General features: G+C 62.6%; 3 protein-coding genes across 3 annotated transcripts; 2 read left to right on the top strand and 1 right to left on the bottom strand.

The window, feature by feature from the left end:
• Position 1: 1 nt before the first annotated feature.
• Positions 2–14422, top strand: SKIV2L (Ski2 like RNA helicase). The gene is given in 33 exon segments (XM_043497491.1): positions 2–142; positions 439–560; positions 650–759; positions 894–1011; positions 1313–1391; positions 1394–1426; positions 1508–1582; positions 1811–1863; positions 2261–2449; positions 2730–2841; positions 2844–2863; positions 3063–3111; positions 3114–3207; positions 3343–3489; positions 3677–3761; positions 6993–7099; positions 7443–7589; positions 7723–7822; positions 8084–8296; positions 9320–9430; positions 9531–9642; positions 9891–10009; positions 10319–10456; positions 10563–10700; positions 10935–11063; positions 11449–11608; positions 11749–11875; positions 12096–12306; positions 12585–12695; positions 13061–13279; positions 13439–13560; positions 13562–13577; positions 13818–14422. Coding segments are annotated over 33 exon segments (3834 nt in total). The 5' UTR covers positions 2–75; the 3' UTR covers positions 14019–14422.
• Positions 14423–15567: 1145 nt separating this feature from the next.
• Positions 15568–19249, bottom strand: DXO (decapping exoribonuclease). The gene is given in 10 exon segments (XM_043497490.1): positions 15568–15740; positions 16157–16251; positions 16480–16523; positions 16526–16563; positions 16565–16604; positions 16798–17010; positions 17317–17517; positions 17520–17655; positions 18267–18665; positions 19137–19249. Coding segments are annotated over 9 exon segments (1287 nt in total). The 5' UTR covers positions 18660–18665; positions 19137–19249; the 3' UTR covers positions 15568–15613.
• On the top strand, positions 19173–23009 carry STK19 (serine/threonine kinase 19). The gene is made up of 8 exons (XM_043497248.1): positions 19173–19311; positions 19469–19572; positions 19778–19923; positions 21146–21241; positions 21360–21499; positions 21823–21920; positions 22190–22336; positions 22649–23009. Exons 2-8 carry the CDS (start codon positions 19473–19475, stop codon positions 22732–22734), a joined length of 813 nt encoding a protein of 270 aa, XP_043353183.1. The 5' UTR covers positions 19173–19311; positions 19469–19472; the 3' UTR covers positions 22735–23009.
• Positions 23010–23126: the final 117 nt, after the last annotated feature.

Here is a 23126-nt window from a genome sequence, read left to right as displayed (position 1 = left end):
CCGCCTCTTTCCGGCTAGAGAGAATCACTTCCGCCCCGCAGTGCCGCCGTGGCCCGGCTTCCGCCCCGCAGGGAGATGAGCTGGCGGAGGGGGGAGCGCTTCCGGGGCAGGGGGCGGCCCGCGGTGGAGATGGAGAGGATGAGTGAGGGGGGGCGGGGAGTCCGGGAGCGCGGGGGGGGAGGGTTTGTGGGGGGCGGGGTGTCCGGGAGAGCGCTTGGGGGGAGAGCGCTTGGGGGGGGGCGTTGTCGGGGAGCGCGGGGGGGGAGAGCGCTTGGGGGGGCGGGGTGTCGGGGAGAGCGCGGGGGGGAGAGCGCTTGGGGGGCGGGGGTCGGGAGAGCGCTGCGGGGGAGCGCTTGGGGGGCGGGGGGCTTGTGTGTGGGTATCTTGAGGCCGAATGTGGAGTCTGATCCCCTCTATGTGTCTCTCCCATCCCCCCAGAACTGCCCCCCCGGGGGCCCATGGAGCTGCCCCTCTCCATGCTGGAGGTCGGCTGCGCCGGACGCTTCGAACTCATCACCCGCCCGGAGGGGCCCGATGGGGACACGTTCCCGCTCTGCACGGTGAGCCCCACGGTGCCCCCTGCTGCCGTCCCGTCCCGTCCCGTGCCCTGCCCGGCCGGCGTTTGAAGTCTCCCTTCCTCTGCTTCCAGCTGCCCCACAGGCTGCCCCCCTACGCCATGGACCTGGCCTCGGAGCTGGAGCGACGCTTCCTGTCCAGCCCCGAATGGCTGCCCCTCCACAGCTTCGAGAGGGCCCACAGGTGAGCAACTCGGGCCGGTGGGGCCACTGGGGCATCCGTCCCCAGAGGCGGCTGATCCCTTGGATGTGGGGGGCGTGTTGGAGGGGGCTGTGGGGCGGGGACTGGTGTTGACACTGCTCCTCTGCCACCCCCAGGGTCTGGCCACGGGAGAAGGACATCTGGTCGCTGTTGGAGACGGCCCCCACCCCCGTGCACTCCACGCTGCAGACAGAGCGGGACCCCACCACGGGGCAGATCCTGGCCTTCAGAGAGGTGAGCGCGCTGGCCCGGACGCCGGGGTCCTGTCCCTTCTCTCTGCGAGGGCTTGGAGCCACGCAGCACCCGAGAGGTGCGGTCCCAGCGCCGGGGTCTGGTCCCTGGGCTGCCCACCCTGACGCTGGAGTCCTATCCCCTTGCTCTCAGTGGGGTGAGATCCGTGGAGGCCCCTCGGGGTGAGCCTCGTCCTGGATGCCTGGGTCCCCATCCCCACCTCAGCCCCTCCCCCAGGATCTGGGAGCCGTGCGGCCCCCTGTGGACACGGCCCACTCTGATCCCCTCCTGCTCTCTGCCCCAGGCGCTGTTGGATAACATGGGGCTGTCAGCCAAGAACTCGCTCTCCTTCCAGCGGGCGCCAGGGCCCCCTGCCCAGGCCCTGCGGGCAGCAGCACCAACTACCCCTTCTGGCCAGGTATGTGACCCCGCCTGCCCCCCGAGCTGCCCCACCCTGCCCTGGGGGCTGCTGAGACTGAGGCTCTCTCTGGCTCTCTAGGCGGGATGGACGAGCCCAGCATGGAGCAGATCAGCGCCAAAGGCCACCTGGAGGAGGACATCGACTTCGAGAGAGGTACTGGGGACCCCCCCCGCCAGCCGCTTCCCGTGTCCCATCCCCACCCCAAAGCCAGCCAGTTCCTATGTCCCCTTCCCCGTCCCCCTGAGCCAGCCAGTTCCTGCCCTGGGCCCGGATGGGAGCTGGCGCCCCTGAGAGGGGACAGGCCCTGTGCCCTATTCCCTGCCCCCCTGAGCCAGCTTTCCCTGGTAAAATTCTGCCACCTTTTCCTTCTCTGCTGCCTAGACTTGATGATGGTGCCACCAGGCTGGAAGAAGGGGTGGAGTTCAAGCCGCAAGGTACTGACCCTCCGACTGGGAGCCCTGGGGAGGGAGAGCGGGTGGGGGGACCGGCTGGGCTGCCCCCCACCCAGGCTGGCTCTTGGCCAGGAGCCAGGAGGAAAGGACAAGAGGCAGTGTGTGAGCCCAGTGCGGCAGTCGACAGATGCTGGCCTCTTGGGGCGAAGATGGGGGGGGGGGTCTTGTCCCTGGGGGAAAGATGGGGGGCAATGGGGCCCGAGCTTCCGGCCGCTGGGCTGTAGCTGGGTGGGTACTCATTTTTGGGGGTCTTCTCTGAGATCTCCCCCCTGGGTTGGGAAACCCAGCCCAAGGACCCAGTGTGTGTCCTCCACGGTGGGTTGGTCCCCTCAAAGCCCCCACTTCCCCCAGCTCTTCACCCCTGTATCTGTCCCCCCAGCTCCAGTGCTCCAGGCTTCCCCGGGGCTGCTGCCCCTGTCCGGCCTGCTGGGGGCGTTGGACTCCTTCGAGTTGGGCGGCTCCAGTGAGGAGGAGGAGGAGGAGAGGAAGACAAAGGCCAAGGGGCCAGGGGGGAAGGAGGGAGACACCCCCCTGGCCCCCGCCCCCGCTGTGCAGAGAGCAGACAGCCTAGAGGAGCTGGTGCTGAAGGTGGGGGGTCAGACCAAGGGGATCTGGGGGGAGGGAAGTTTTGGGGTGCCAATCAGGGTGCTGGGGGGAGGGGATTGGGGGTTGGTGTTCGGGGGGGGTCTCAATGAGCAGGGTTCTTGTGGGGGAACTAACGGGGAGGGGATGCTCTGGTGGGCACTAGGGGGTGGTGTGAAGACAAGGAGAGGTAGGGGGCTGTGGGGGTGGGGGGAAGGGATTGTCCTGGATGCTGAGCCCTCTAACTAGCCCCTCTGCCCCCCCAGGAGGTGACCCCTGGGCCCCCGCCGCCCACCCAGGCTGAGCCTCCACAGCCCCCCAAGGAGCAATGGGCGATTCCTGTCGATATCTCTTCGCCTGTGGACGACTTCTACAAACGCATCCTGACCCAGCCTTCCGGGTGAGACCCCCCGCCCCGGGCAGCGCTGGGGGGCTGTGACCCTGTGGGGGGGGGTTATCTCCCCGGCTGCCAGTGCTGGGGGTCACTGTCTTGGCTGTCAGTGCTGAGCTGCAGGGGGCCCCAAGGGGAGGGGGCACTGTCCCCGGTCCATCGATGCTGGGGGTCTGTTCCGGCTGACTCAGTTTCCTCACGCTCCCAGTGGCCGTTCGAGCCGGACGTGTTCCAGAAACAGGCCATCCTGCACCTGGAGAACACGACTCCGTCTTCGTGGCCGCGCACACCTCGGCGGGGAAGACAGTGGTGGCCGAATACGCCATCGCCCTGGCCCAGAAGCACATGACCAGGTGAGAGCGTGCACCCTGGCCCAGATCCAGCCAGCGTTCCCCCAGGGGACAGGCCCCGTGCCCCATTTCCTCCCCCCCCTTCCGAGCCAGCCGGCTGCCCCGTTTTTACCCCTTTCGGCCCCGTCTCCCCACCAGGACCATCTACACCTCTCCCATCAAGGCTCTGTCCAACCAGAAGTTCCGAGATTTCAAGAACACCTTTGGGGACGTGGGGCTGCTGACGGGGGACGTCCAACTGCACCCTGATGCCTCCTGCCTCATCATGACCACCGAGATCCTGCGGTGAGGGGCTCCCGGGTCTGGGGGGCAGCTGGGCAGGGGGCTGCAGGTTGGGAGTGAGGGGCGCAGGGGGCTGTGGGTCAGGAGTGAGGGGCAGCGGCAAAGCTGGGGGAACTGGGCAGAGGGATGGGAGTGAGGGCATGGGCTTGCCAGGGGGCCATGGGTCTAGCTGTCTGTCGGTTTGGCTCAGGTCCATGCTGTATAACGGCTCAGATGTGATCCGGGATCTGGAGTGGGTGATCTTTGACGAGGTTCATTACATCAACGATGCAGAGGTGAGTCGGGGGGGGCGGGTGCATCATGGGCAATGTAAGAGCGGCCAGACCGGGTCAGCCCGAGGGTCCCTCTAGCCCCGTGTCCTGTCTTCCGACGGTGGCCAGTGCCAGGTGCCCCAGAGGGAATGAACAGAACAGGGCAGTTATGGAGGGATCCATTCCCAGCGTCTGGCAAACAGAGGCCGGGGCCACCATCCCTGCCCATCCTGGCTAATAGCCATTGATGGATCCCGATCCTCCATGAACTTACCTAGTACCTTTTTTAACCCTGTTCTAGTCTTGGCCTTCACAACATCCTCTGGCAAGGAGTTCCACAGGGTGACTGTATGTTGTGTGAGAAATACTTCCTTTTGTTTTAAACCTGCTGCCCATTAATTTCATTGGTGACCCCTAGTTCTCGTGTTAGGAGAAGGGATAAATCGCATTTCCTGATTCACTTTCTCCACACCAGTCAGGATTTTATAGACCTCCCTCATATTCCCCCATGTCGTCTCTTTTCCATGCTGAACGGTCGCAGTCTTATTAATCTCTCCTCACACAGCAGCAGTTTCACACCCTGATCATTTTTGTTTCTGAACCTTTTCCAATTCCAATATATATATATTTTTTTGAGATGGGCGACCCCCATCTGTACACAGTGTTCGGGATGTGGGCATACCAGGGATTTATATAGAGGCAACATGGTATTTTCTGTCATCTTCTCTATCCCTTTCCTCACGATTCCCAGTATTCCGTTCACTTTTTTGACACCACTGCCCATTGAGTGGATCTTTTCAGAGAACTCTCCACGCTGGTGCCAAGATCTCTTCCTTGAGTAGTAACACTAATTCAGACCCCATCATTTTGTATGCATGGTTGGGATAATGGTTTCCAACGTGCACTACTTTGATTTATCAACATTGAATTTCATCTGCTAGTTTGTTGCCCAGTCACCCAGTTTTGTGAGATCCTTTTGTAGCTCTTTGCAGTTTGCCTGGGACTTAACTATCTTGAGTAATTTTTGCAAATTTTTCAACCAGTTTGCCTGGTACTGAAGTCAGGCTTATCTGCTTGTAATTGCTGGGTCACCTCTGGAGCCCTTTTTTAAAAATTGGTGTTACATTAGCTCTCTTCCCATCATTTGGTACAGAAGCTGATTTAAATGATAGGATACAAACTACAGTTGTTCTGCAATTTCACAGTTGAGTTCCTTCAGAACTCTTGGGTGAATCTCATCTGGTCCTGGTGACATTAATGTTTTTTATCAATTTCTTCCAAAACCTCCTCTAATGACACCTCAATCTGGGACAGTTTCTCAGATTTGTTCCCTAAAAAGAATGGCTCAGGTTTCAGAATTTCCCTCTCATCCTCAGCCAATTCCCACCTCCGAAGTACTGGTGCAGTACATAGGGAAACTGAGGCACACACAGTATTAGTATAAGCCAGTAAGACTCGCATGCAACATAACGAGATGAACTAAACCCCGCTTCGTCTCCTCTCGTGCATTAAAAAGTTTCCATGCAGTTTGCAGGGATTTCACTTTTGGTGCTGTACCTTTTAATTTCTATTTCACTAACTCATTTTTGTGTAGTTCACCTTTCTGAAACTAAATGGTATGGTGCTGGGCCGCTGTGGTGGTTTCCCCGCCACAGGGATGTTAAATGTAATTTTATTACGGTCACTATTACCAAGTGATCTAGCTATATACACCTCTTGGACCAGATCCTGCGTTCCACTTAGGACTAAATCAAGAATTGCCTCTCCTCTCCGGGACTAGCTGTTCCAAGCAGCAATCATTTAAGGTTATCTCTGCATCCCGTCCTGAGGTGACCTGTACCCAGTCAATATGGGGATAGCTGAAATCCCCCATTACTATTGATGACAGAGTCCTGTGGCACCTTATAGACTAACAGACGTATTGGAGCATAAGTTTTTATTTTTGAATTTTTATTTTTATAGCCCCTTTAATCTCCCTGAGCATTTCGCAGTCACTAGCATCATCTTGGTCAGGTGGTCGGTAGTATATCCCTACTGCTATATTATTCAAGCATGGAATTACTATCCAGAGAGATTCTATGGGACAGTTTGGTTCATTTAAGATTCTTATTTCATTTGATTCTACGCTTTCTTTCACGTCTAGTGCACCTCCCACACCAGCACGACCTGTTCTGTCCTTCCGATATATTTTATACTCTGGTATTACTGTGTCCCATTGACTATCCTCATTCCACCAAGTTTCTGTGGTGCCTGTCATATCAATCTCCTCATTTAATACGAGGCACTCTCGTTCACCCATTTTAGGATTTAGACTTCTAGCATTGGTATAAAAGTGCTTTAAAAACTGGTCACTTTTTAGCGGTCTGCCATTACATGATGTAGTTGAACGGGGCTCTTTCATTTGACTGTTTCTCATCAGATCCTACCTGTATTTTATCATCTTCCATCCTCTCCTCGTGACTAGGACATGGAGGATCTCCATTGATAGATCCTCCCCTAAGGGATGTGTCTGTCTGAACCACGTGCTCCTCCACACTGCTCGGCTTTCCCCCCTTAATTTAAAAACTGCTCCACGACCATTTAAATGTTAAGTGCCAGCATTCTGGTTCCAATCTGGTGTAGGTGGAGCCCGTCCTTCCTGTACAGGCTCCCCCTTTCCCAAAAGTTTCCCCTGTTCCTAATGCATCTGAACCCCTCCTCCCTGCACCATCGTCTCATCCCCGCATGGAGACCCTGCAGTTCTGCCAGCAGCATGGGGCAGTCAGGCAGAGGAGGAGAGAATGGGAGCAATCAGGGGGCTTGGGGTAAGGATCACTGAGGGGCTACTGTGGGGGCAGGATTGGGGTGGGGGGATCAGGGAGGGGTCTCTGGGGGGGCCTATGGCTTGAGCTGACACCCCCATGCCCCCAGCATGGTGTGGTGTAGGGGGAGGGGGCATGCTGTACACTGACACCCCCCCGTGCCCGCCCCCCAGCGTGGTGTGGTGTGGAAGGACATGGGGCAGGCTGTACATTGATTTTTTTTTTCCGCGCCCCCCCCCATTCCCTCCTAGTGCAGCATGGTGTAGGAGGAAGGGGGGCATGCTGTATACTGACACCTCCATGCCCCCCCCGGCGTGGTGTAGGGGAAGGGGGGGTGCAGGACACACACACACACACACACACACACACACACACACATTCCCCCCCAGCGTGGCATGGTTTGGGAAAAGTGGGGGCAGGCTGTACACGGATTCCCACCCCCGTTCTCCCCCAGCGTGGCGTGGTGTGGGAGGAGGTACTGATCATGCTGCCGGAGCACGTGAACATCATCCTGCTCAGCGCCACCGTCCCCAACACATTGGAGTTCGCCGACTGGATCGGGTGAGGGGGGGTCCTGGGGGCAGGGGCTGAGAGTACTTGGGACAGGAGGGTGAGGGTTGGGGAGGATCTGGGGTATGGTGGATACAGGGGCTGGGGGGAAGGGGATGTATGGTGGGAGCGCTGGGAGGATCTGGGGATACGGGAGCTGGGGAGAAGGGGGGTGTATTCTGGGAGGATTTGGGGTGCGGGGATACGGGGGCTGTGGGGTAGGCAGGGAAGGGGGCTATGAGGAAGAAGGGGTGTATAGCAAGGGTGCTGGGAGGATCTGGTATGTGGGGGGGGAAACGGGGGCTGAGGGGCAGGTGGGAGGGGCCACGGGCGCTGACACTCCCCAACCCCACAGGCGGATCAAGAGAAAGCGGATCTATGTGATCAGCACCCTGCGGCGCCCGGTGCCCCTCGAGCACCATCTCTACACAGGCAACAGCCACAAGACCCAGCACGAGCTCTTCCTGCTCCTCGACGCCCGTGGCACCTTCCTCACCAAGGGGTGAGCCCCCCTGCACCCCTCTGGGCTCCCTGCCCCCCCGGCTGGGGGTCTCCCCTCACCCACCGTCCCCCAGGGCTCCCTGCTCCCTCGTAGGGCCGGGCCAGGCATCTCCTCTCACCCGCTGTCCCCCCAGGTACTACACGGCAGTGGAGGCGAAGAAGGAGCGTTCCAGCAAACACGCCCAGACCTTCGGAGCCAAGCAGCCCACGCACATGGGCACTGGGCCAGGCCAGGTCAGCGCCAGGGGTCACGGCCATGCTGCGGGGGGGGCAGCTGGGATTGCAGTGGCGGGGGTGGGAGTTCACTGTGATGTGACAGGCTCCAGGGCAACAGTGGGGTGTGGTGGGAGGTGGGTACAGGGGTGTCCTGGGGACTGGGACAGGCATGGGGGGGTGCAGTGTTGGGGGACAGTTCAGGGTGAATATGGGATTGCGGGCAGGGTGGAGATGCGGGGGAGCTTAGGGCCCCAGTGTGACCCCCCCGTCCCCTGCCAGGAGAAGGGCGTGTGGCTCTCGCTGATGGACGCGCTGCGGAAGCGGGACCAGCTGCCTGTGGTGGCTTTCACCTTCTCCCGCGCCCGATGTGACGACAACGCGTCCGCGCTCACCACCCTTGACCTGACCACGAGCGCCGAGAAGAGCCAGGTCCACCTCTTCTTCCAGAAGTGCCTCTCCCGCCTCAAGGGCTCGGACCGCCAGCTGCCCCAGGTCAGAGCCGGGTACGGGACAGGAAGTGGGGCTGGCATTGGCCTGGCTCCTGGTGGATGAGACAGGAAGTGGGGCCCTTAATATGGCTGGAAGTGATACAGGGTCAAAGGGCGTGGGTGGCCATCTTGGGCATTGGCACAGGCTGGGCTCTCCAGGGATGGGACAGGAAGTGTATGTTCATTAAAGGGAGGCCGGAGAGTTGGCAATGGACACTGCAAGGCAGGCCCAGGGCTTTGGCCGGGCTTGCTGTGATGGGACAGGAAGTGGGCACCCTGGCATGGCTGCTGGAGGTTAAAGGGCACACCGACAGGAAGTCCCACCCCACAGGGGCTAGGGTTGCTGTGGGTCCACAAGGCGGTGCTGAAGGACCTGGCAGGTGCCGCCCTATAGGACGCTTATGGGGCCAGGAAGTTGCGCCCCACTGGGCGAAAGGGGGTTGGGAGAAATGTCTGTCTGCGTCGTGCTTCCGGGTCACTCAACAGGAAGTGACATCAGTTGGGTCCCTTGATGTGTTTGACTGGCCCACTGCCCCTCTCGGTTGAGGGAGGGGTCGGAGGGTGCCAGACAGGAAGTCCCGCCCCTGGGGAGAACAGGGTTGGTGGGAGGCCCTAGCCAGGTCAAAGGGCACTCAGCTGGATGCCCACTTCCAGTAGCTCCCACGGGGAGGAGGGAGTGAGGTGCGCACTTCCTGTGCAGCGCCCTTTGACCTGGAAGTTGTAGTTGGCCACCCAGGAAGTGGGACCCTGCTGGAAAGGTTTGGTTTGAGCCTGCTACCGGGTCAAAGGGCACCTCGCAGAAAGCGGTGTGGGGGAGGGGCAGGAAGTTGGGGTTGGCGTGAGTTGGTCAGGCACTTCCAGGTCAAAGGGCACCGCACAGGAAGTTGTGTAGGGTGGCACAGGAAGTGGGCATGCAGGGCTCCCTCGGGCGCTTCCGGGGCAAAGGGCGCTGGACAGGAAGTCTCCTGGGGCGAGGCAGGAAGTGGGCACCCGGCTTTAATGTGTCCCCCCGGGGGGGCGGTTTCAGGTGCTGCACATGGTGGACCTGCTGAAGCGGGGCATTGGGGTGCACCACAGTGGGATCCTGCCCATCCTCAAGGAGGTCGTGGAGATGCTCTTCAGCAAGGGGCTGGTCAAGGTGAGAGGGGGCTGGGTGGGTGGGTGGGAGGAGCCAGAGGAGCGGGGTGTGACCACATGTTCTGTGTCCCCATCTCTCCCCCCCCCACCACCCCACCCAGATCCTCTTCGCCACCGAGACCTTTGCCATGGGGGTGAACAAGCCGGCCCGCACTGTGGTCTTCGACTCCGTCCGCAAGCATGATGGCTCCAGCTTCCGCGATCTGCTGCCAGGTGGGTGCTGGGGTGTGGGGAGCGGGGCGGGGGCAGCAGGGGGCTCTCCCCGGCCATCAGGGCTGGCCCCATTGCCCCAGGGTGGTGCTAGGGGGCAGAGCTGTGGTGGAGCACCAGGGGGTGCTCAGGCTCCATGGGTCCCTTGCAGGCAAGTACATCCAGATAGCGGGGTGCACTGGGGGCCAGGGGCCAGTACTGGGGGGTGGGAACAGCAGAGGGCACTCTCAGGCTCCGTGGGTTCCTTGCAGGCGAGTACATCCAGATGGCGGGGCGGGCCGGGCGCCGGGGCCTGGACACCACGGGGATGGTCATCGTGCTCTGCAAGACCCGCGTGCCCGAGATGGCCGACCTGCACCGCATGATGCTGGTGAGCAATCTGCCCTGGGGCAGGGATCCCCTCAGGGACTGGGGCAGGGCCCAGATTGTGTCCTGGGCCCCCCCCACATTCCCTGCACATGGATACCCCAGGGGCCCCCTCAACCAGCTACCTGCCCTGGGGACATGCACACCCCCCTCCTGGCCTGGCCAGCTGCCTGCCCTGCTCCCCCCTACTCCCCGGCGGGCGCCTGTTCCAGGGATATGCACCTCCGCGGCCTGGCCACCTGCCCCGTCCGCCGCTCCTGGGGAACCCCTCGCCCTCCCGTCCGCCGCTCCCAGCCGCTCCGCTGCCCCCCAGGGAAAGCCGACCCAGCTGCAGTCCCAGTTCCGCCTGACCTACACCATGATCCTGAACCTGCTGCGGGTGGAGGCCCTGCGCGTGGAGGACATGATGAAACGCAGCTTCTCCGAGTTCCACAGCCGCAAGGACAGCCAGGTGAGGGAAGGCAGCCAGTGAGCGGGGTGGGGATGCCGTGGGGGTGGGGGGCCAGCTGGGGTGGGCGAGCAGCCACTTAGACTGTCCCCCCCCCCCCCCCCCGCAGGCCCACGAACACACCATCGCCCAGCTGAGTCGCCGGCTGGCCGCCATGGAGGAGGTGGACACGAGCGGGCAGCTCAGTGACCTGCCGGAGTACGGCCGGGCCGTGCAGGAGCTGCAGGAGACGCGCCGCATGATCCAGGTAGGGGCTGCCTGCAGGGGACGCCCGCCCTGGGGCGGGGACTGGCTGGCTCAGGGGGGCGGGGAATGGGGCCTGTCCCCTGTCAGGGGTGCCGGCTCCCCTCTGGCCTCAGGGCAGGTACTGGATGGCTCAGGAAGCAGGGAATGGGGCTGGGACAGGCTGCCAGGGGAACATGGGGAATGGGGGGCAGGCTGGCTGGGTGGAGGAGTGAGGAATAGGGCATGGGGGGCGCAGGGTAACCGTCTCCTCCTTGGCTGCAGAGGCGTGGCAGAGTCGGCCAGCGGGCTGAAGGCTCTGGCCCCGGGTCGAGTGGTGATAGTCAATAACCCGGCTCACCGGAATGCTCTGGGGGTGATCTTACAGGTGAGGCGCACTAGGGGGTGCTGTACTGCAGGGGAGGGTGGGGGGGATGGACATGCTTCCTCTTCCTGCCACCAACCCCTTCACAGTGTTCTGTTCCCGCCGGCGCCCCACCCAGAGGGGCTGCATCGCGGTGCTGGGGGGTCCCCAGGTAACCAGCCGCTCACACCCCACCCCAGAGGGGCTGGCTCTTGGCTCCGGGCCAGGGGTCCTTGGGTAACCAGCCCCTTCACCCCACCCCAGAGGGGCTGGCTCTTGGCTCCAGGCCAGGGGGTCCCTGGGTAACAAGTTCTCCGCCCCCCTACCCCCACCCCAGAGGGGCCACTTCTCTGTGCCAGGCCGGGGGGTCCTCTGGTAACTGCCCCCCCGCCCCATCTCCCCTTTGCAGGTCTCCTCAGACACGGCCAACCGGATGTTCACCACCCTGGTGCTGTGTGAGAAGACTCCTGAGGGGGGGACCACAGGAGGGAACACGAGAGGGGGCAGCTGCACCCCGGAGGTTCCCTTCCCTGATGACCTGCTGCTCAACAAGCTTTTCCTGCCAGAAGGTAGGGGGCTGGGTGTCAGGACACCTGGGTTCTCTCCCCGGCTCTGGGAGGGGAGTGGGGCCTGGTGGGTTAGAGTGGGGGGGCTGGGAGCCCGGACGCCTGGGTTCTCTGCCCCGCTCTGGCTAGCGTCTTTCCCCCAGGGCCCTGCGGCCATGCTGTGGAGCAGCTGGGCCCTTGCGACCTGGCGGCGATCACGGGCAAGACGCTGCGGGTGAATGCCGAGCGCATCCTGGAGGATGTCAAGAAGAGACAGATGCCGCGTTTCAGGTCAGGGGGTCCCGGGGCTGGGGCACAGGGGGGAATCCCATCTCCCTGTGGGGCAAGGGTCTGCAGGTGAGGGGAAATGGGCTCCCCTGGCTGGGGAGGGGACCCCATATTCCGTTGGGGGTCCCAGGTGCCGGTTCAGGGGGGTGCTGGCTGCCAGGGAAAGATGGGGAGTGTGGGGCAGGCAGTGGGGTGGGGCTGGGGCTGATGTGTGCCGTTGCAGGAGCGACCCACCCGGCCCTTCGGCCGTGCAGGCGGCCCAGGAGCTGCTACGGCTGGCAGAGGGGGGTGCCAGGGGGCTGCCCCGCATGGACCCAGTGGGTGCCCTGCAGCTGAAGGAGCTGGCAGTGGCAGAAGGTGCCATGCGGCTCCGGCACCTGGAGGAGGCGCTGCCCGGCTTCCAGTGCGTCCAGAGCCCCCGCTTCCCCCAGCAGGTGAGTGGGGTCGGGGCTGGTGGGGTGGGGGACTCCACCAACCACCTGACCCCCCCAGGACCTGTGGGTCACTGAGCACGGGGGGGGGATGGGGGTTCAGGGGGTAATGGGGATCATCTCACATCCCGCCTCCCCAGGACCTGCAGCTTGCTGAGCACATGGGAGTTTGGGGGGGCCTCTCCCTCACTCTCCCTCTTCTCATATGGCTAGCCAAGTGTGGGGCGGATGGGGGTTTGGGGGGGGAATCGGGGCCAGTCTAACCCCCCCATTCCCCCCAGTACCTGCGGCTGGTTGAGCGGCTGCGGCTGCGGGCGGAGCTGGAACACCTGCGGTTCCTGCTGTCGGACCAGTCCCTGCTGCTGCTGCCGGAGTACCAGCAACGCGTGGAGGTGAACCCCGCCCCACACCCCTGCCCCAGAGCACTGTCCCAGAGTCCCATAACAGGTGGAGGTGAGCCCTGCCCCACAGCCCTTCCCCATTGCTACGGCTCTGCCCCAGCGTCCCATAACGCGTGGAGGTGAGCCCTGCCCCACGGCCCTTCCCCACTGCTATGGCCCTGCCCCAGAGTCCCATAATGGGTGGAGGTGAGCCCCGCCCCATGGCCCTGCCCCACAGCTCCCAGAGTACTGGCAACAGGTGGAGGTGATCCCTGAGCCATGGCCACACCCCACAGCATTGCCCCAGAGCCCCCATGGTCCCTGCCCCCTAGTCCCAGCATGGCGTAGACGTGAGCCCTGCCCACGGTCCCCCCCAGGTGCTGCGGGCGCTGCGCTACGTGGACACGGGGGGCGCGGTGCAGCTGGCTGGGCGTGTGGCCTGCGAGATCAGTAACCACGAGCTGCTGCTGACGGAGCTGGTGTTCGACAACCTGCTGACGGAGCTGCGGCCGGAGGAGAGCGTGGCCCTGCTCAGCTGCCTGGTCTGCCAGACCAAGGGCCAGGCCGAGCCCCAGGTGCCCAGCGTTCTCCGCAAGGTGAGCCTGGATGCCTGGCTTCTCTGCCCAGCTCTGGGGGCCAGGACCCCCAGGTTCTGCCCCTGTGGGGGCTGGTGGGGAGAGGCTGGGAGCCCGGACTCCTGGGTTCTCTACCCGGGATGGGGAGCTGGGCCCCTCACCACTGACTCTCCCCGGCAGGGCATGGAGCGGATCCGGGCGGTGGCCGAGCGCATCGCCCTGCTGCAGCGGGAGTGCGGCCTGCGGGAGTCGGTGGAGGACTTCGTGGCGCAGTACAACTTCGGCCTGGTGGAGGTGGTGTACGTGGGCCCGCGGCATGGTGAGCGGCTAGCACCCCAGGGGAGCCCCCCAGCCAGCCAGGCCCTTGCCCCCAAGCAGGGGGCAAGCCCAGGCCCTGTGTCCCATGCCCCCCAGCCAGCCAGCCCCTTGCCCCTGGATGGGAAGGGAACCCCAGGCCCTGTGTCCCGTGTCCCAAGCCCCTGGAGCCAGCCCCTCACCCCTGGACGAGAGGGGAACCCCAGCTAGCCAGGCCCCATGTCCCATGCCCTCTCTCCCCCAGCCCTTCGCCGAGATCGCCCGGCTGACGGAGGTGCAGGAGGGGATCATCGTGCGCTGCATCCAGCGGCTGGACGAGACCTGCCGGGACGTGCGCAACGCGGCCCGTGTCATCGGGGAGCCCACGCTGCACGCCAAGATGGAGCAGGCCTCCAACCTGATCAAGAGAGACATAGTCTTCGCTGCCAGCCTCTACACCCAGTGACCCTGCTGTGACCTCCGACCTCTGTGAGGTCAGCGTCTCCTGCCCTCTGACCCTTCACCCCCAGGGAAGGCAAGGTGTGGACTGGGATTGGATCGTGCTGACCTGTTCACCCCGGTGGAAGGGATCAGCCTTTGCCCTGTGACCTTTCACCTCTAGCCTGGCATCTGCCCTTTCACCCCAGCTGGTAGGCAGGGGCAGGGGGGCTGCTAGCTGTGATCTTTCACCCCACAGCAGCTAGAGGTTGGAGTCTAACCTTTGCCCTGCAGCTCAGGGGTCAATGGGTGGCAGCAGCCCTGACCCCTCCCCCCAGCAGCTGACAATGGTGTGGGGGGGGGAGAGACAGGAATCTGGTGCCCCTGGCAGGGGCCTCTGTGTCCAATGTGTTAATAAATCTGTCTGCAGCAGCTGCTGTGTAGGAGCTTGATTGGGGAGTGGGCGAACCCCCCCCCAGGGCTGGGCCTTGGGGGAGCTATGGGGGGATAGCTTCTCTGTTGGGGTCAGTGCCCCCCATGCCCCAGTCTCATGTCCCAGCTGCTCCTGGAGGGCATTCAGGGGGCCCTGTCCTGGGCATGTGACACCCCCACACCAGCCAGGAGCAACCCCGGAGTCTTGTGCCCACTGCGCTGAGGGTCTTTCTGCTGCAGTTTGGTAGTGAGAGACACCAACCACCTTTTCTCCCCCTCCCCCTGTCCAGCACAGGTGGGCTGGTCCATGCCCCTCCTTCCCCCCCCCGCCAGCCCAGGTGGGCTGGTCCAAATATGGATCTACCTCTGCTTGTGTCAGTAACTGGTTCAGTCCATGAATACCCCACAAAGGGGGAGCAGAGTTCCCTTGGCGATGGAATGTCCTATTGCAAGAGGGGAGCACAATGCCCATGTGACCATGGCAGGAGGGAGTAGCTGTGAGATGGACTGTTCCATTACAGCTAAGGGGGCACCTCTCAGGTCCCCTACAGCCCCCCCCTTGACTTGTTCCAGCTGCCCACTGGGCCCTGCACAGCCAGGCAGGATCATTCTCGCTGCTGGGCCACTCCTGCCCCCAGCCCAGGGGCCACTCCTACCCCAAGTGCAGTAGGAGCAGCTCTCTCCCTTCCCGAGGGGGCGGGGCTCTCCCAGAGGAGGGTGGAGCCTGTAGCTCCACCCCCAGTAACCTGCCCCTAGAGTGTGGCTTCAGCCTCTGGGGGGGTTGCCAAAATCAAAGGTCAGGCTGTCCCAGCAGCTGCCCATGGCTGGGGGCCCCCTGGCAGCTTGTGACCTAGAGGGGGGCAGGTTCCCCCTGTTACCCTTAGCTGCCAAGTCATGACCTCCCTGGGTGCCCCACAGGGGCCAAAGGTCAGACTCCTCCCCTTCACCTTACAGAGGGGTCAACCTTTCCCTGTTGCTTGGGGGCAGCCAATCCTGCCATCCACCCATGTTGCTCAAAGGCCGCAGCCTGACCTCTCACCCTTTCCCAGAGCGGGGGTCATGACCTTCCACACACCCCTGGGGGCCAGATGCCCCTGGACAAATGAACATAGCAGTCACGCAGCCCTGACCCTCACATGGTTTATTAGTACCCTGCCCCATATCCCACTCCCCCCCCTCCCCCCAGGCGGCTCAGTCCAGCTTCTTTCCTCCGCTCATGGTCTCCACGTACCAGGCGGGTAGGAAGACGTGTTCTGCGCCCCGGTGCTGGGTGTAGGACACAGGCTGGCCGGGCTCCCAGGCAAAGAGGTGCACGAGTCTGGGGAGAGAAGGTAGGGGGGTGATAGTGGGGGGGCCTGGACCCAGGACTCCAGGGTTCTCTCCCTGCCTCTGGGAAGGGAGTGGGATCTAGTGGTTAGAGGGGCAGGGGGGTAGCAAGGAGCCAGGACTGCTGGCTCTCTCTCCAGCTCAGAGAGAGGAGTGGGGTCTAGGGGTTAGAGTGGGGGGGCCAGGAGCCAGGACTCCTGGGTTCGAATCCAAGCTCTAGGAAGGGAGTGGGGTCTAGTCCAGGGGTTCTCAACCCTTTTCTGTGAGTACCCCCCCCCCCCGCTAGAAGTCTAATGCCAGTCATGCTTTGCCGACCCTTGACACCTGCTTGTGGCTCCCCCATTGAGAAGCCCAGGTCTAGGGGAGAGCACACTGAGAGTCGGGGCTCCCACATTCTCTTCTACTCACTGGGGATCGTCCTCCGTCACCACCTTCTTGAGGAAGGCCAGGAAACCCTCGCAGAAGTTCATGCACACGGCCGGCTTCCAGCAGCCTCGGTCGCCCTGTTTGGGGGGCAGGGACCAGCTTCAAATCACTGCTGGGGGCGCTAGAATCTAGTAGAGGAGGGAGAGGCAGGGCTGGCCTGACGCATGGGGACTGGAGGGGCCCATGGTGGGAGAGAAATGGGGGGTAGGGAGGGCTGAGGGGCCCAGTGACAGATGGGGGGGATGGGGGACCTACAGCAGTTAGAGGGGTAGTGGGGGGCTGGAGAGGATGGGGGGGCAGCTCACCCGTATCAGCTGGAAGATCTTCATGGTCTCAAAGGTCTCCAGGCAGCCACAGAGCCGTCGGGGGCACGGAAGCCTGCCACAATGCGGGAACGCCAGGGAGGAAGTCTGCGCCCACCACTTGATCACTTGTACCTGGGGGGTAGGGAGGGGATCAGCCTGGGTCACTAGCTCCCTCCCCCCGCAGCCTCCGAGCCACCCCCACCCATGCAGGAAATACAGAGCTGAGCACCCCCAACCAGCCTGGCCACGTAGGGAACATACACCCAGGGCTGCACTAGGCTGGGGTGTTCCTTGGGTGGAGCTAGAGGGTGCTCTCACCTGTAAAGCTCCTGCGCTGAGCGGGGCTGTGCAGCTCCTTGCATGTCTTGAGCTCCACGTAGCAGGCAGGGGCTCGGCCAGGCCCCGCGGGGTCGATGCAGTCCACCTCCCCGGCGAAGAGCAGCGAGTGGGAGCCCAGCCGTGTGCGCACCACCGTGCAGAATGCCTCGTTGGTGTTCACCACCCCCGTGGGGTCTGGGCTCCCATCCGGGTGTCTGGGGGGACAGGCACAGGATGCCTGGGTTCTCTCCCCAGCTCTGGGGGGTTGCAGGTTAGTGGTTAGTGCAGGGGAAGCTAGGAGCCAGGACACCGGGGATCTCCCCCGCACAGAGATGGGAGGGGGAGCTAGTGGGTCAGAGCATGGGGACTGGGACCCAGGACGCCTGGGTCCTCTCCCCAGCTCTGGGAGTGGAGGGGGCCTTAGGGTTAGAGCAGGGGGAGCTGGGAACTAGGAAGCCTGGATTCTCTGAGTAGCAGACGGGAAGGGGGGATTGGGAGCCAGGACTCCAGGGTTCTATTTACCCGCACACATGTAGCGCTCGAACTTGTAGCCCATGTAGGCCAGCTCCTGCAGCATGTCAGAGCGCTGCTCCCGCTGCTGCCGGGCCGCCGGCGTCTCCACCTCACTCACGTACAGCGTGCCCCGGAAGAGGCTGACGGCCAGCAGCCAGCCCTCCTGGCTCTCGTAGGGTGTCGTCAGTACCTTGGTAAGGTGCCCCGCCAGGTCACGAAATCTGCGTTCACGGGGCCTTGGAGGGGACACAAGGGGTGGCATCGCCACATACAAAATCGGTAGGTTTCAGAGTTAACAGTTCTCCGCTGAGCTGAAAGCGGCCATCTGAGCCCTATGGTATCAGGCTGTCAGCAGACTCAGGTATTCAGACCTGCAGCCCCACCTCATGCTCCTGAACCCCCAGAGCCTGTGTGCAGGGATTGGAGGGGGAGGGGGATCTGGCTGTGGGAGGAGGGAGGGGGAGGGGAATCTGGCAGGGACGGGGGGGGGGGAAGGACAACGATGGACCTCAGCCAGGGACTCCCTTTGTGCTGAACCCCTCTATGCTGACCCCTCCTCCAGCCAACCCAGAACAGGGGGACAGCCCACGCCACTCCATGCAGGAAGGGGTGGGGGTCTACCCACCCGCTCCCAGGCCCCCATCTCCCTCTGCTCATACGCTGGCTTCACAGTGACCCCTCCTGCCTGGGAGGACCCTATTAAGCCACAACACCCCCTGCCGGTCCCACCCCCCCCCCCCCCCCCCCCCCCCCCCCCCCCATACACAATGTTGCCCCTAGGCAGGCAGGAGTCCCATAGCACCCCCTGCCAGCCTGGAGGACCCCATTCACTCCAGAGCTTCCCCAGATCAGCAGTGGCCACCGGCAGTTCCCCTTGGAGGACTCACCCCCGAGGTCAGCGGGGAGCCCCCCCAGCACCCCCTGCTGGCCGGGGCTCTCGGCCTGCCCCTTGCTCACCCCGCGGCATCGCCCTGGGCCCGCAGCCGGTCCCGGTTCCCGGTTACCCACTGCAGGAGGTGCTCCAGCCCCTCGCGCCGGCCCTCGTCCCGCCGCACGTAGAGGTCACGGTAGCCATGCCGCAGGTCGAAGGCAGGCTCGGGGCGCTCGGTGCGGGGAGGGGCGAAGTAGCGCAGCTGGCGGGCGTCGGGGTGGTAGCACCGCTGGGCATCCAGGGAGAAGCGTCCCTCCTCGGCTGGCCGGCGGTAGAAGGGGAAGGGCTCGTCGTAGAGGGCCGGCTCCGTGGGCAGGGTCGGGGAGGCCCAGCGGCCGCGCTTGGGGGAGCCCCCCGGCTCCACGGGGGCCTCGGCGGCTCCGCTGCTGCGCTTGGCCGGGCGGGCGCCAGGCTCCATGGCGGCCTGGAACAGTGAGAGGGAGGTGAGAACGGGGAGCTCGGCTGAGATACGCCCCCCCGGGGGCTCCCTTCCCCTGCCAGCCCCCCTCCCCATTCCCCGGGGGGCCCCCTCCCCACTCCCCGGGGGGCAGATTTCCGCACACACACTCCCCAGGGGGCTCCTCCCCCGCCAGCCCCCCTCCCCAGTCCCCGGGGGACAGATTTCCGCACACACACTCCCCAGGGGGCTCCCTTCCCCTGCCAGCCCCCCTCACTCCTCGGGGGGCCCCCTCCCCCGCCAGCCCCCCCCCACTCCCCAGGGGGGGCAGTATTTCCCCACACACTCCCGGGAGGGCCCCTCCCCGCAGCCCCCCTCACTCCCCGGGGGGGCCCCCTCCCCCACCAGCACCCCTCCCAAGCCCCCTGGGAGGTATTTCCGCTGCAGCCCCCGATCCCAGCCCTGGCCGCCCCCCCGGGACCCCTTCCACCCTCTGACCTTTCACCCCGACGCCCGATCACTTTCCCTCCCGTCCCTCTCCCGTGACCTTTGACCCCCGCGCTTACGCTTCACGTCATCGGGGAGCGACGGGGCGGGGCGGGGGCTCGCTCCGTGACGTCATTGGACCGCGCCCGGAAGAGGCGCTTGGATCCCGGAGCCTCGCGCAGAGTCAGTGAGGAGAGGGGCGCTGACGTCATCAGTCAGGGACGGGGGCGGCGGGGAGGGGAGGAAGGACCGGCTGAGGGGGGTCTGGCGGGGGGGGCGACTGGGATGGACGCCAACGGGGGGGCTCCCTCTCTGCTGACCCCCCCCTCCCCCCTCCCCCCCAGCCCCATGGAGCGCCGCCGCCAGCTGATCTCCGACGCCCTGAAGGCCAAGAAGCGGCGCCTGCAGCCGGGACCGACCCCGGGGACGCGACAGCCGGACACACCGGGTAACGGGGGCGGGGCGCCCGGACGCCTGGGTTCTCCGCCGGCTCTGGGCGGGGAGTGGGGGCTGGAGGGTCGGGGGCGGGGGACGCCCGGACGCCTGGGTTCTCCGCCGGCTCTGGATAGGGAGTGGGGGCTGGAGGGTCGGGGGCGGGGGACGCCCGGACGCCTGGGTTCTCTCCCAGCTGATTTTGTGCTGTTGGTTGGCAGAGGGCCCCGGGGCGGTGGAGTCGGCTCTCCGGTATCTCGCCTCTCTCTTCCCTCGCCAGCTGTTCGAGGACGCGCTCCCCCCCCTCGTCCTGAAGCACCAGCTCTACAGCCTGGTGAGGGATCGCACGGCCGTGGACAGGCAGCTGGTAAGAGCCCCCCACCCCACCCCCATCATACCCAGGGGCCCCTTCAGCCCAGGCTGCCCCCCTGTGATGGCTTGGTTCACAGAAACCCCCTTGAGATGGCCACCTGATGTGCTGGGACTACCTCTGAGCCCATTTTCCCTGACAGCTTGGGACTCCAGAACCCTGCCTTGTTGAGCCAGACACACCAGCCTGGTGCAACACAGACCCAGGGTCTGAACCACATCCTCAAAAGACTTAAAAGACTTGCAGACTTAACTGAAAACAGCTTAAGAAGTGCTCCTGTCTCCAGCTCCCAATGGGGTCCAAACCCCAAATAAATCCGTTTTACTCTGTATAAAGCTTATACAGGGTAAACTCATAAATTGTCTGCCCTCTATAACACTGATAGAGAGATATGCCAAGCTGTTTGCTCCCCAAGAATTAATACTTGCTCTGGGTTAATTAATAAGTAAAAAGTGATTTATTAAAACAAAAAGTAGGATTTAAGTGGTTTCAAGTAATAGACAGAACAAAGTAAATTATCAAGCAAAATACAATAAAACACCCAAGTCTAAGCCTAATATAGTAGGAAACTACATGCAGGTAAATCTCATCCCCACACATTTTCCAATAAACTTCTTTCACAGACTAGACTCCTTTCTAGTCTGGGCCCATCCTTTCCCCTGGGACAGTCCTTGTTCCAGTTCAGGTGGTAGCTAGGGGATTTTTCATGACTGCAGCCCCCTTGTTCTGTTCCATCCCTTATATAGCTTTGGCACAAGGTGGGAGTCTTTTGTCTCTTTGGGTTCCCACCCTCCTTCTAAATGGCAAAGCCCAGGTTAAAAGATGGATTCCAGTACCAGGTGACATGGTCCCATGTCCTGGATACCCCAAACCTTCATTCTTCCTGGCCTGACTCACAGGAAGGCTTGCAAGTAACAAGAGCCATCTACAGATAATTGTCCTAGTTAATGGGAGCCATCAAGATTCCAAACCACCATTAATGGCCCACACTACATAATTACATTAGGACTTCAGCATTATGTTTCATATTTCTAGTTTCAGATACAAGAACGATACATTCAGAAAAATAGGATGAATACATGCAGAAGACCATAACCTTGCATGGCATATGTAGCATAAAACATATTCCAGTTATGTCATATTTATATTCCTAAGCATATTTTCTATAAAGCATTATAGGGTGCAATGTCACCCCCCTCGTAACTGTTTCCCCGTGCAGAGCCAGCTGAAGGACGAGGGGCTGATCCGGCTCTTCCAGCTAGGATTTGACTCTGACGTCTTCGGGGTGGCATTCACCCAGGACTACATGGCCAAGGTGGGTCTCTGTCCCCCCCCCAGCAGGGCTGCTGAGGCCTCCGGCAGTTGGAGGAGGGTCTCCGCAGCCTCTGGGGGTGCTGGCTGGTGGTGACAGGCCCCCCCCCATCTCCGCCCAGGTGCTGCAGTCTGTGGCAGGGAAGGAGCACGCCGGGACGGTGCGCCAGTTCTTGGAGACGGCATTCGCCACCTGTCTTGAACTCAGCTACGACAATGGCCGCATGCAGAGGGACTTTGGCTTCCGGGACCCGGACATTACGTGGGTGGCTGGGAGCGTGGGGGTGGGCTGGGCCCATGTGGCCTTCCTGGGCCCTGTTTCAGACACGTTCCCCTTCCCTTCCCACCCTTGCGCCCGCTTGGTGTTCTATGCTGCTTTCCCCACCCCAGAGGGGCCGCATCTCTGTGCATAACCTGCATAACGATCCCCGCATCCCACCCCAAAGGGGCAGTGCCCGGTGCCAGGTCCCTGGGTAACCAGCCCCAGTGCCCCTCCCCAGAGGGGCTGCAACCTGGTGCCGGGCGAGGGTCTCTGGAGTGAAGGACATTGAGGTGACAGGTCTCTTCTCCTGTCCCCTCTCCCAGGCAGCTGGTAAATGCCGGGGTCCTGACCGTCCGTGACGCTGGCAGCTGGTGGCTAGCCGTGCCTGGAGCCGGGCGCTTCGTTAAATGCTTCATCAAAGGTTTGTGTGGGACACGCCAGCCCCCGCCCTCGAGCCGGGTCAGAGCCAGCGCCCCCTAGAGGGAAAAGGCTGACAGAGGGATAGCTCAGTGATTTGAGCATGGGCCTGCTAAACCCAGGGTTGTGAGTTCAATCCTTGAGGGGGCCATTTAGGGATCTGGGGTAAAAATTGGGGATGGGTCCTGCTTTGAGCAGGGGATTGGACTAGTTGACTCCTGCGGTCCTGATATTCTATGATTGTATGACTGAGTTCTCTCTCTCCCCGGGCAGGACGCAAGGCCGTGCTGGGGATGATCCAGAAGGCCAAGTACAAGGAGATTTTGCTGTCTGATCTGCAGGGCCGCCGGGCTCCCAGCACCGTGAAACTGGGGCTTCCATATCACGTCCATGACCTTATCGGGGCCCAGCTGTCGACTGGTACGTCCCGTCCCCCACACCGAACCAGGAGAGAACCCAGGAGTCCTGGCTCCCAGCCCCCCGGCTCTGACCCCCAGCTCTCACTTCCCTCTAGGGTGAACAGATTTCCCGTTTTTATAGGGGACAGTCCTATTTTTGGGGACTTTTTTATATAGGTGCCTATTACCCCCCACCCTCTGTCCCGTTTTTTCACAGTTGCTATCTGGTCACCCTACTCCCCTCCCAGAGCTGGGAGGGAACCCAGAGTCCTGCTCCGTCCCTGTTGTCCCAGCGACTGGATCTAAGCTAACAACCTCTCTCTGATTCTCCCAGCATCCCAGCACTTCCTGGGACCCTGCTGCGATTGGCTGACTCCTAACCTGAGGAGCTCCGGGAGATCAGTGCCAAGGACTGACTGACGCTTGGGGGCGGAAGGGGCTCACCTTGGCTGCCTGCCGTGGGGACTGGGTTTCCCATCATGCAGCGGTGCTCAGCCCCTCTAGGGCCCCTGCAGTGACTGTGGGTCTAGGCGGTTTAATTATTTTGTGGATCAAGGTTGCACTTGGGGAGGTGGGATAAAATCCGGGGCCTGGCCCGTGGGACTTGGGGGGAGATACAGTGAGATTTGAGCCACACCCTGGCTGCGGTTCAGCGGAAGAGGCCGTGGAGGGTAATAAATGGGGGTTTCTCTGCTTCCCCAGCCTCCTGGGGTCCCTGTTTCCCTGCGGCCGCGTCCCTGCCCATCCTGGGCTGGTGCATGGGCCGAGGGGCAGGCCCCCTAGCAGTTAGAAATGAATGGTTTGTGAAGGAG

Source organism: Dermochelys coriacea, chromosome 14 (assembly GCF_009764565.3).
Source record: "Dermochelys coriacea isolate rDerCor1 chromosome 14, rDerCor1.pri.v4, whole genome shotgun sequence".
NCBI lineage: Eukaryota > Metazoa > Chordata > Testudines > Dermochelyidae > Dermochelys > Dermochelys coriacea.
Note: the sequence above shows the minus strand (reverse complement) of the source record. Positions and strands in the feature narration are given on the sequence as shown.

What these genes read in the sequence shown, in the direction of transcription:
- STK19 (XM_043497248.1), top strand. Translation starts at nt 19,473, where the DNA reads ATGGAGCGCCGCCGCCAGCTGATCTCCGACGCCCTGAAGGCCAAGAAG. An exon ending in CCCAGGACTACATGGCCAAG is followed by an intron (nt 21,242 to 21,359) that starts GTGGGTCTCTGT and finishes ATCTCCGCCCAG; the next exon opens with GTGCTGCAGTCTGTGGCAGG. An exon ending in CGGGGCCCAGCTGTCGACTG is followed by an intron (nt 22,337 to 22,648) that starts GTACGTCCCGTC and finishes TGATTCTCCCAG; the next exon opens with CATCCCAGCACTTCCTGGGA.